This window comes from Nesoenas mayeri (genome assembly GCF_963082525.1).
Source record: "Nesoenas mayeri genome assembly, chromosome: 2".
Lineage (NCBI taxonomy): Eukaryota > Metazoa > Chordata > Aves > Columbiformes > Columbidae > Nesoenas > Nesoenas mayeri.
Window position 1 is genome coordinate 68506997 of NC_137543.1, and position 12509 is coordinate 68519505.

General features: G+C 42.7%; 1 protein-coding gene across 1 annotated transcript in view; it reads right to left on the minus strand.

Annotated features, from left to right (window-relative positions):
* LOC308053299 (sodium-dependent neutral amino acid transporter B(0)AT3-like) overlaps window positions 1–12509 on the minus strand; it is a gene marked incomplete at its 3' end in the record, with an annotated part of 33359 nt that overhangs the window by 16383 nt on the left and 4467 nt on the right. The window contains exons 2-5 of the mRNA XM_080364155.1: window positions 7303–7443; window positions 5649–5786; window positions 3292–3473; window positions 2798–2908 (exon numbers count right to left, since the gene is read on the minus strand). Of these exons, the coding sequence (XP_080220281.1) occupies window positions 2798–2908; window positions 3292–3473; window positions 5649–5786; window positions 7303–7443 (572 nt within the window). The remainder of the gene's footprint in view (window positions 1–2797; window positions 2909–3291; window positions 3474–5648; window positions 5787–7302; window positions 7444–12509) is intronic.

The following is a 12509-nucleotide window of genomic DNA, read 5'->3' on the forward strand; positions in this document are numbered from 1 at the left end:
CAGCCTGCCATACTTAAAATCTATATGCATGCATTTATTATTTGTGATATTTATTAATGAGAACTAAAATACAGACTTGGAAAGTGAATGAACTTAAACAATGGTTATTTTGAAAAAAAAATAAATAAATTCAGTTGGGCAATTATGAAATTGAAACTGGGTAAGATGAGACTTTTAGCACTAAGTATTACTTTCACAGATTTTGAAAAACAACAGTGAGGTGTAACAGTTACCAGAGAGTGGATGTGGCAGCTATTATAAAGAAACTACACTTTCTGCTGCACTGCAAAGTTGGAAAAAAGATGGAAAAGATTGCCTCCAATGAATGCAGAATGTCAAAAAGGTTGATTTTTTTTTTTTTTTTAAATTTAATTGTATTTTTAAAACAAGCAGAAACAAGCAGTAGGTGAGCTAACTCTTACTTTATTTTGCTAAAACTTCACAAGCTTCCTTCAAAAAGACAGGAAAAGAACACAGCAAACAGTTAAGTAATATGAAAAACCCCTGTATTTACTGATGTCAGTCGTGGGAATAGCTTTTCATTAAACTAACTAAAAGAAAAGGCAATGCTGGTACTGCAGTTGTGGGCAAGGGGAAGAGAGACATGTTGCAATTGTACTCTTACTATCTTTTTCAAGTCCTTGAAATGCCCAAATCCTCCATAACAGTTGTTTAACAAAGAAATCTCTCTGTCTTACTTTCTGTGCAACAACAACACTCATAGCAGATATCACTTACCAGGCTGCTGCATCATTTTTTCCATGTTCGTTGATAAGAATGTAGTTTCATCGCCAAAACCGTCTTCAGATGGCCCTTCAGGAATGTCCCCAGGAACTCCATCCTCAGAGTGACTAATCATTAACCACAGGTTGATTGCAGTTGCATTTTCATCCTGACTTCTGCTGCCAGTCTACAAACCATCCAGCTCTTCTTTTGTGATGATCTGCTCCCCTTCAGTGCTTCACTACCTCCAGGCTTTGTGAATACACACAAATCCAGTTTTTGCATTAAGTTCACTGCACAATGATCATAAGTTCCAAAGATGTCCAAGTTCTTCAAGAGAAACCTGACAGCCGGGCTGAGACCAAACAACAACAGGCCAAGTGCTGTTCTGGTTGCCTAACATGCTTCCTTCATTGAGACACTTTACCAAGCATTTACTGTCCTGTCTGGGCCCCACAAAAGTGCAAGTGCATGTCCTGATCTCCTGTAAAGACCATGGTTGTCCTTTCTGAGCTCTGACAGTGTTCAAAGCCACCAGGCTTGCAGGGTGGGGGGATGAAAATGCAGGAAAGACATGGACCTGTTGGAGAGGGTCCAGAGGAGGCCACAAAAATGATCAGAGGGCTGGAACAGCTCTCCTGTGAGGACAGACTGAGACAATTGGGGTTGTTAAGCCTGGAGAAGAGACAGCTCTGGGGACACGTTATTGTGGCCTTTCAGTATTTAAAAGGGGCCTATGAGAAAGATGAGGACAGACTTTTTAGCAGGGCCTGTTGCGACATGACAAGGGGTAATGGTTTTAGACTAAAGGAGAGGAGATTCAGGATGGACATGAGGAAAGAATTTCTTTATAATGAGGGTGGTAAAACACTGGCATAGGTTGCCCAGAGAGGTGGAAACATTAGTGGAAACACCTGGAAACATTCCAGGCCAGGCTGGATGGGTCTCTGAGCAACCAGGTCTCGTTGGAGATCACAGTATCACAGTATGTTTGGGATTGGAAGGGACCTCAAAAGATCATCTAGTCCAATCCCCCTGCATACCTGCTCATTTCAGGAGGGTTGGACTAGATGAGCTTTGAAGGTCCCTTCCAACAAACTATTCTGTGATTCTATGAAAGTGGAGTCTCATCTGAGCTTCCTCTTGCTTTCATCCCTTTCTAGGCTGACGTGTAACCTATTCTCTGGTCTTCTTGAATTAAGTTTTCCTTAATGCCTGTGTTGCTGTTGGAGGGAGGGAAATACCCAGTGCTTCTGCAGCAAGGAGCACCACTGTGGCTGTGGAGGCATGGGATGCTCCGAGACCATCTGTCAGTGGGTGCTGCTCTTCTTCCTTTATACTCACCACTTTACAGAGCTTTTTGGCATGAAGGTGGAGCTGTGAGGAGCCTATGGTTGATAGAAACCACTTGGAGGAACAATTTGACTTTGCATGAGGTCAGGCCACTAAGGATAGTGTAAAGAGATCCTGCTGAAACAGCTAGTGTATGCAGGGATCTGGGACTCCTGTCCCCTTGAGAAGATGAGGAAAAAAAATAGGAGAAAGATATTCTCCAGTAAGCAGTTTTTTCTTTCAGGAGCAGCCACAAGGGGCTGAAAACATCAGCTATGGAGAAACAAGGGTAGGAGACAATGAACCTCAACCCTAAAAAACCTTACACTTTGCAGTGTAATTCCTCAGTTGTTTTCCTTGTTAATTCTTAAAAGATCAGTTGTGTAAATTCTGGAGCCTTGACAGGGAAATCCCACCTTTATTGTGTGTAAAAGAGAGATGATTCTGTTGAAGTGCATCAGTTTTACTTACACATTCAAGACCGAGGCATCCATAACAAACTTACACTAAATTTTCCAGTATTTTCTGGTATGCTTATTACTGATCTGTTGAATACTTTGGTGCTTCATTTCTTGCTGAAGTATGTTGAAATACTATATCGCTTTGTCTGAGGAAAAAAGAACTTAGCTGAGCTTTTGGATAGGGAGCTAGATCAGGAGTTGCTGGAAAATTAATATACAGTACAAGATCTGAGGGGAGAAAAAGGAAAAATAGTACTTCTGACTGTAGTAGTAATACTTACGTTGGGGGTGAAGAGGTAAGCTAGACCTTCAGTGGCTCCTGGTAGCGTGAGTCCTTGAATAAGGAATATAGTTAGGACCAGGTAAGGAAATATTGCTGTTACGTAAATTGCCTAAAATAGGACAAGACAGACAGACAGTTACTGACAGTAACACTAATAGATCCTATTTAAGTTACTGCAAGATATAATCCTAATAATATTAGATATAACAGCTACGCATTAATATTGCCATCTTTAAAAGAAGCAGAACTTATTTGTGACAAAATTGCTCTTAAAACTGTGTGAGGGGACACTGGCAGGGCAGAAGCATTTGTAATAGGAAAGGAGGGAGGTGTCATTTTGATCCCCTTGTATCACTGTCATTGCTTCCTTAGATAAGGAGCACACTGAAATGGTGCTAGAGTGATAAATGGGGAAGGTTTTTCCTTGGTGAGGAAACACTGGAGTGCAAGATCCAGAATGTGGGATAACATGCTTCTCTGTCCTTTCCATACCTTTCCTGTGGTTTCAATTCCTCGGATGGTGCAGAGATAGACAATTGCCCAGCAAGCTGCTAAGCACAAAATGAGCCACCACTGTAAAGTGCCACTCTCAGTGATATTGGGTGTTATGTTCAAAGTTTTCCTGTACCAAAAATAATTTACTGCCGTACTTTCGTAACATTCTTCGTTCAGCCCTGGAAAAAAAAATGTGGCAAGCATGAGAATAAATTTTAAAACTGGTAATATTCTTCCCACTCGCTTTATAGTTAGGAAGCAATAATTTATATTAATGGAGAGTGACAGGATGGTCTCTCGTGAGCTGCCTAATCAGATATAGAGATGGACTGAACTGGCCTTTCTGCCCAGTTTGTAACATGCAGCAAGTAAACTCTGTCATGGCAGGCTGAGACTGAGACTTAGGTCAGACCTACACCAGGGCACCACCGGCCTTTCTACAGGCGATAACTTTCTGAATAGAAAAGTTGTCCTACTCGGTGCAAGGTAAAATCTGAATTCTAATTGTGTTGGAGACTATGAAACTTTTTACCTATATGTCTACAAGTTGGTGGAGCTATAACAAGGTTCAGGCACCTGAAGATACATCCAAGCCCAGGGTCCCCTGTCTATGTCACGGCCCAGCAGTGGGACAAGACCCGAGCGTCAGCCTCTTTGGTTCACATTTGCAGGACTTCTGTGAGCAGGAATCCCAGGGGAGGTTCCCAGGGGAGCACGCACAACCCAGCCAGGCTCAGTGCATGATCCATGCTCACACCTCTGCATAGATGTTAATTGAAATGTTTTCAAGTAGATGGAGGAAACAGTGTGTTGCTCTTCCATTCTCAGCTCACAACCCTCCAGCCTCTGGAAGAGACGGTGGCTGTGGGTCCTTCTGCTGTGTTTTGGGAGAAAGGATTGACCGAGGGGCCCATTTCTGGGAGAGGTTTGTGGGGTGCTGCCCCAGTGGCAGGAGAGGCCCCACTGCCACCTGACCCTGGGGGGCAGAGCCATCAATGCTAGCTCAGGTAAAGAAGACAGGAAGACCTCTTAACAGAGCAAAAGAAACCGTGATGAAAGACATCAAAGGATTGTTATGTATGATGTAAAAAAGGTAATATCTGTAAATACTTGCTTAAAGGACTTCCTCAATATTCTCTTAGCGATGCATAACAAAAATGCAGGTTTTTGTATGAAAAACTAGTTGATTTAAAAAAACCATCTGCAAAGCAGGTTTGGAAAACATTGGTTCAGCTCACTACTTAGGACATCTGAATCCTGAGAAATGAAAGAATCCTATTTCTCAAGACAAAAATAATTTTCTCTACTTCTGTAACAAAGACAGGGGATGTCTGACTGTCTTCCTACTCTAGAATAATCCTTAGGAATAACTAAGGTGTCAAAAGAAAGTTGACTTCTGCTGTTTTGTCTTTTTTCTTAGCCTCTTACTCAGATTATGTTTCTTGCTCTGCGCTGGAACTTGTCATCTCTCCTGCTCTGAATAAAAGAGAGAGCTGAAAAATAATTTTAAAGAACTGAGAGCAGTCTTCCTTATCCTACTAAGGTACACTGTCTTTGGCCTTACTAAAGGTTTTGTAATGGGTGGCATGTATTTGGTCTGAGCCTCAAAGAGTTTCTCTTTAAGTAGTTTCTCTGCTACCTCAGAAGTGTTTTGCTTATTTAGCTACTCCTTTTCTTTTTCGTTTTTACAACACCATTATTTCGTTTTCCATTTTGAAATCAAGAAGAGGAGTTGTGGACTTTCTGGCTTTTGTTGTTCCTGTGAGGATGATGGATTTAAGTAGGCTTTTATCGCTCTCCCAGCTTCTTCACAGCAAAACAAACCAGATCATGTGCACAACTTGAGGCCAGATCAAGTGTCACTTCTCAGGGTTTTCTTGGTTAGCTGCTCTAGGAAGCTGTCTTGTTAGATGTGCAAAGTTAGTCTCAGCAATCAACAGGCAGAAACTAAAGTTCTCCAGTAGGGCTCGGTGTCCTGCTCTGTCAACTCAGTACATCATGTCAAATGAGATGAAAGGTTTCTGTAGGAGCTTGTGGTGAGCCATAACCAATGCCTCACCACCTAATGAAAACTCAGAAGTCTCATTTACAGCATTTACTGGAAGACATAGTCATAAATGTGGTTCTTAATTATGTTAACAATCTCATGTGTCTTGAGACATAGTTTATGATAGCAGTCACGTGTGTCTTGATAAAGGGCTATTTTTTCATAGTCAGAGAGGAGAGGACACTCTTTCAAATTGGTGCTTGTGTCATAGCATAAGCATAAAAAATGAACAAAACTTCCCTTTTCCCCCTGCTAGCCCCCAGACTCTGACATTTGTGATCCTCCTTTTACTAGCAGTGATGCTCACCTGTTCTGTTTTTGTTTAGAGGACAAACACTCCAAGGAAGAGGCTCTTGGAAGGAATTTACAAAATACCACATCACCCAGGTTAAAACAGTGTTGTAGTATAAGCTCACCAGAACTGACACCATCCACGAACCAACACCTGCAGAAATCACAAGATCCCAGCTTAGAAAAGCTTTGGAAAAAAATATCAGTCACAGCACTTGCTCTTAGATGCTCATGTTTCCTAATTTTTCAAGGTAATTTATTTCCCCCTCCAGAGATTTTCACATGAAAGATAGGCGTTTGTGTCCTCAGTAGCCAAACACTGATGTGCAGTACCCCCAGTTCACCAGCCTCGCTCCAAGAAGACTGGCACTCCCTATTGTGTAGAGTATTAGGGCTGAAGTCTTTGCTCTAATATATATATGTTTTCTACAACAAGGGACAATTTCAATAGCAGAGACCAAATAAGACTATACATGCATGAGGGCACTCTTTTGTGCCAAATCATGCACATATGCCATAAGCTGGTAACTGTTCTGCTCCTACAATAAGGAAGGAAGAATAACAGAAGGGGAGGATGGACATGCCTAATTGTAGGACATGGGTTTAGCTGGAAGCACCACCTGCTGCCTGGTATTTCTTCCTGCTTGCCCTCTGGCCCTTAGATAAGCCCTCTTACTCATCACTTCTCCTTCCACACGCCCCCACAGGCATGGCTGTTGCTGACAATCCCATTAAAGCAGGTCATGGTCCAGCAGCCCTGGCTGGAGCATCTGAGGTTTCCTCCTTGTTCCTGCAGGCAGGAGGTTGTGGGCTCAAAACTGGTAGAGCTGATGGTTCCGCCCCCTAATGATGGCTGCTTCCATTCACTTTTTGCAACCTAACAATGTATGCAGGACACAATATATGTTTTTTCATCATATATTAAATTAAATAAATAGAAAAAAAAAATGCTGGTACAGGACTGCACACCAGTCTGATGCACACTGCTGTGTGGATTGCCCCTTGTGCCCAGCCAGGTTAATAGCATCCCTCCAGTAGCCTGATCATGCCACCCTCTCATGGAAGGGAATTTTCTCAGATGCTTTAGGCTCTTTATGAGATGCCAGGCTCCTGTTTCTGGTTTCCTGTCTTTCTGCCCACCCTCCAGTCTGACTACCCCTGGACAGAGAAGACTGGCTCCTGGAGGGGCTGTGAGGGAGGAGTGAGAAGCATCACAGGCAGGAAGCTCTTGTGTATGCTCCAGGATATGGTTGGAACGGGGCAGCATTGACTAGCAGAGCTCATGATTGTTATGCTTCCCACAGCAAAGGTTCTGAGGTTTGCATTTAAGGCCCTTGTGTGCTGAGCAACACCTGATGGGAGTGATATAAAATCATAGCATCTAAAATAGTTTGGGTTGGAAGGGACCTTCAAAGGTCATCTAGTCCAGCCCCTCTGCAATGAGCAGGGACATCTTCAACTAGATCAGGTTGCTCAGAGCCTCGTCCAGCCTGGCCTGGAATGTTTGCAGGGATGAGGCATCTACCACCTCTCTGGGCAACCTGTTCCAGTGTTTCACCACCCTCATCATAAAAATTTTATATCCTAACAAGCATCAGGCACAGGTCTGTAGGAAATGAACGGTGGGTGGGAGCTCAGCTGCAGCTGAGCTGGGACCTGGAGATACCTACCGACTCCTCCAAGGTAAGGTGAGATGGTGTTCCAAGCACCGATGCTGCCTTTCCTCAGAAACTGTCCTAGGGCCAGTTCAAGATGTAACAGTGGGATTCCTTCAAAGAGAAGCGCGATGAAGTATGGGATCAGGAATGCCCCTGAAAACACAAGTAAGTGCAATTAAGCCACATGATTTTCTACCTCTCACTGAAATTACTGCTTATGACCCTGACAAAGTCCTGGTAGGATGTGTTGAGAGGAAGCATTGCTTGGGATACCTGCCAAGTAACATCCATTACTGGTAATTTTGTTGGTGAAGATGTAGGAGGAAGGACTGGGATGCTTAGCGCTGCAGGATGCTTCCCTTCAGGCACTGCTACAGCCCATTATAAATAGCCTCACTATTTCCTTCATTTCCCTTTCTTTCAACCATCTTCTCCCCCCTGCTCATAAAGCACAAGGGTTTGCCTCTCCCCTGTACCATCTGTTTCCCCTTCAGTGCATCACCTGATTTCCCTCCCTAAAGCTCTCAGACGTGTGCTCCTCCATCCTCCCCTGGTAAAGCAGGGTTTTGCAGTGAAGACCCCCAAGAGACCAGTTTACTTCATTATGTGAAGTTCTGCTCAGAGCACAGAGCCTCTGCCTAATGAAAAACTGAAAATGAGACTGAAGTTTTTCTGTGAGACGTGGGAGCAATGAAACCTGATATCCTCCTGATTTGCATCCTCTGTATCTTTCCTGGGCTAGAGGCAGCCTGTGCTGCTGGGTGCCTGTGGGAAAGTATCAATCCTGCTGGCAGCCTGGCTTGCTCCTGCAAAATGATCTGTAATGTCTCATCTCCCCCACCTTCCCTCAGAAGGGATGTGGGTTTGTGTCTCCCTCCTTTGCACTGATGTTGATTTTCACGAGACCAGAACCTTTGTCAGTATGTTTAAGCCACCTGCCCAAATGTCCAATTAAATCGAAATGGTGTAATAGATTGAATTTTATGGCCATGACCAGCAACCACAGTGGCCATGAAGCCTCTTTTCTCTGGGGAGACAGACAAAAGTCCTGCCTCAGCCCCCTCCCAATCCTCCTATCAACTCATACTGACTCGCTGCTCCTCATTGCTTTGTCAGTAAACCTGTGCCTTGTTATAAAATTTCAGCTTTGCCTCCAAATCTCATATCTAAGTCCACCTTGCTCTGCTCTTCCAGCTCTGGAAACCTTCTCCCCTCCAGGCTAGTAGGGAGAGCAGTTTCACCATCAGAGATCGCAGAGCAGAGTAGCTCAGCTCTCTGCGTCTGTCTTCATCCCCAAGAGGGAGGTGGGAGAATACACAAGGATCTCTGGTTTCTTCCTGGAATGGCTCCTGTGTTTTGCAGTCAGTGACTATTTAGAAAGGTTGGGCAGATAAACTGAGACACTTGGGCTAAGTATTGCAATAACTTTGCTACCTATTGCTTAGTGCTGCAAAACTACATACAACACCCAGAGAAGGTGTGTTGTCTAATAGTTCAGCCCTTTATCAAGAAATACATAGGAACAAAAATTGGCAAAGCTTTTCTTAATGAAGGACTGTTCTTAATTTGCCAAAGGTGGAAATAAATGTCTCTCCTCGTGGTCTGATTTCTTAAGATGTCTTTAGCTGCTAAAAAGCAGATTTGGGAAAAGGAGTCTCACAATCTATTCCCAGTATGTTAAATCCTCAATTTGGAGCCTCAGTGTGCCTGCTCAATAATCCCCTTGTTTGGGTGTTCTAAAGTGGCTGTTATAAGCCCCCCAAGAGAGACATTTACAGGGGGAGTTAAGGACCACAATAGTTTAAGTGTTTTACCACATGATGAAATCTCAGCTGGAGCTACTTACCGAAGCTCCCATGTAAATACTAACGAATTTGCAGATCCTTCCACTCAGTAGCCTCTCACCATGCTCAACCCTGTGCTATCCTTCAGACGTGCTGCATTATCCACCTCCACAGCAGACCTGGGAACACCCACCCAGCCCTCCTGACAACCCTACACCTTGGGCTGGCTCCTGGGAAGAGCAAAACCTTGACACGAGTGACAGGAGCACGGCAGAGCGGAGCGCTCTGCTTGTTCTCCCCGCTGCCTGTTTCCTGCAATCCCTGAGATGCTGAGACCCTGCTAGCAGAGGGCTCACTCTGTAAGAGACCGGCCTATCTCCCATATCATATCTCTCTGGAAATAACTGTGTAATAATGAGAGCGAACTGCCCTCTGTTATCTCTCTCTCCATTTCTGTTTGCTGGTTGGACCATTGGCAGCAGAGCATGTTGAGATATTCTGCTGGTAAAAAGCCTGTTTACTTTGTGCTGGTTTCTATGTATCTCCAGTCCTAGTTAGAGCATGGCAAAACATAGTATTACACTTAGAAAGAAAGCACTGGTTTTCCATGAGAACAATGTAAAACATATGCTATCTGCAAACCTGAAAATATGGCAGAAGATTAGGCTAAGAATAAATAGTTAATGGAACTAATATTTCTCAAACGTAATTCAAATAGATGGCTTGTAGTGTGGAGATATGTTTACAGTAATTCTTTAGCTTTACAGTATTTTTAGGCAAAAAGGAAATAGTCAAGAAAAGCATAGACAGTTTCCTCAAGCACTTGAAGCTTACTCTTTCCCAAGAAAGAAAGAAAAAAGGAAAGAAGAAGAAGAAGAAGAAGAAGAAGAAGAAGAGAAGGAAGGAAGGAAGGAAGGAAGGAAGGAAGGAAGGAAGGAAGGCAGGCTAAAAAAGTATCAGATACCTAATAGTTTGTAGGAACCCTACAACACTACACAGTCAAGGGCTCTGCTTTATAGATAGGAGAGGATGTGCCAGAGGGCAGAACCTGAATATTTAAAAGAACAAAACAAAACAAACAAACTCTGCCATGAGAAATCTAACTATGGAAAAGGCAAGAAGAAAATCCAAGAAGCAGCATGAAGAAGCATGCCAGTACCTAACGCAGAGCATGTATCACAAAACAGAGCGTTCAAACATGGGCATGGCAAAACTTTATCAGCATCCATACGATGTGTAGCACAGGTATAGCAGAAATTTAGTAGGTTTGGCCTCCATGAGGCATGGGAAAAGGAAATCTTAGCAGAAACAATCATAAAGTGTCAGTAAGCTAATTATTCTGTATCTGGATATTCTATATATAGATGTTCTAGATATATAGAGATATTATTGATCTATATGCTCTACAGTGAGAGGAAAATAAATGACATATCTAAGAAGCAAGCCCAGAGGGGAACCTCTAAAAACAAAAGTTTAACTTCAGTAATTTAAAAACCTGGAGAAATGCCCATAAAAATCAAGAATATAATCAGAGAATTTCCTGAGGCATGACCTAGGAAAACTTTAGTCTACATCATTCCTTTTGTCAGAAAGACACTCAAGATGCATACAGAATCCATCCTGCAAGTAGATGCCTGCACTACTGAAAGAAGATCAAGGAAAAAAAGAAGTCTAAAGTCTATCAGAACGGAAAGTTATTTTGCAAGGACATCCTGCACAAGGATACTGCGAAGCTGAGGAACAATCCCTGTGCACATGAGAAGGCACAGAAATCTGACAAGAGCTTTTTCAAGCTTGGGATATCAACTACAAATATTGGATATATTGGTAAGTTGGTTTCATTAACAATAGAGTCCCAAGTGAAAAGGAACACCAGCATGTAACATGATCAGTATCACTGATAACTCAGAAGAACCATTAAAGAGGAGATACCTCTACAGTTATGGCAGGAGAAAAGAAAATAACTGGTGCACTCCAGGTACACTGATGTTTTTTAAAACCTGGCCCCTTAATTGCAATGTACAAGCAAATCAGGTAAGAAAACCAATTGCTCACCCCTATTCAGGTCTCTGCCTGCAAAAAGACAGGAAGGACACAGTCTTTATTATATCACCTACATACACATGACAATCTGAAAGAAAAATGCATGAACTACTAGGCAGCCTTTTGAGAGGTGCTGGTGCGCCAGAGGGCAGAACAACCAGGAGACCAATAAAGGAGCACGACCTAAAGTGGAATTGTGGCAACTGGCAAAGCAGGGTGAAACAGTCAAATTGGTTTTGTCACATCTTGGAAAGAGAGAGCAATAGACCCAACTAGTGGAAATGTCAAATATTTTGATGTATCAGCCAGGTGACCTCCTAATCAAAATGTACCAAGACCAGCAGAAATTGACGACCCTCAGTGAGAAGCAGAGAAGAAAACCCAATACCTTTGCTTGATGTTTGGGTTCCAGTGAAGACTTCTTAAATGAGAAAAGGAGAAAAACTTAGAGGAACTGATCCACCTGCTCAATATTGCATCTTACTAGTGCCTGCAGATCAGATGGCAGAATTAAGGCAAGTAACAATCCGAAGACACAAAAGCATTTGAAAGGCCAGAACATGAATAATGCATTTTCTTCAGATCAGAGATTTAGAAATCGAAAACAATAATTATAGTGAAGACTGAAGTGATCTGGAAAGTGGCAAAATAGTAATTCCAAAGAAAATGCATCTGTAGAAATATAGAATCACAGAATCATTTCAGCTGGAAGAGACTGTCAGGATCATCGATTCCAACCATAACCTAACCTAGCTCTACCACTAAACCATGTCACTAAGAACCTCATCTAAATGCCTTTTAAACACCTCCAGGGATGGTGACTCCACCACTTCTCCGTAGAGTCCGAAAAGTTCAGAGAGCACATCTCAGTGCATCAACGCAACAAACACTCAAGAGATCCACTTCACTGATTCTGTTGGTATATAGGAGAAACAGTGATGGGTGCATTTTTCCAAAAGACTGAGAATTTAATGGCAAGATACCTGTGATAACTTATGTTTTACCAACAAGAAATTGCAATAGGTTATAACTACTTGTGCAGATACAGATTAAAAACTATTAGCTATTGAAAGGGGATTATCAGACCTGTTACCCCATGGGAGTTCAGCTAAGCAGTGTAGTAGCCAACAGTGCAACAAATCACATGAAGACATCAGGTAGGAAAAAAAAAGCAGCAACTTAATCATTTTCAACCCTCTCTCTGGAAGAAAATGCTTCATAATCTTTGTCATGTCTTCTGCACATCCCTTAATCCAAATGAAAAGTATGTACTACTACAGCAGCGTATTTGTGCAGCATATTTATGATGGCACTGGTTTTGATTTACGGGCCACATTGCACAGCTTACAGACTCTGAAATTTTGCAGGGTTGAGTTTTCCATGTAAATGATT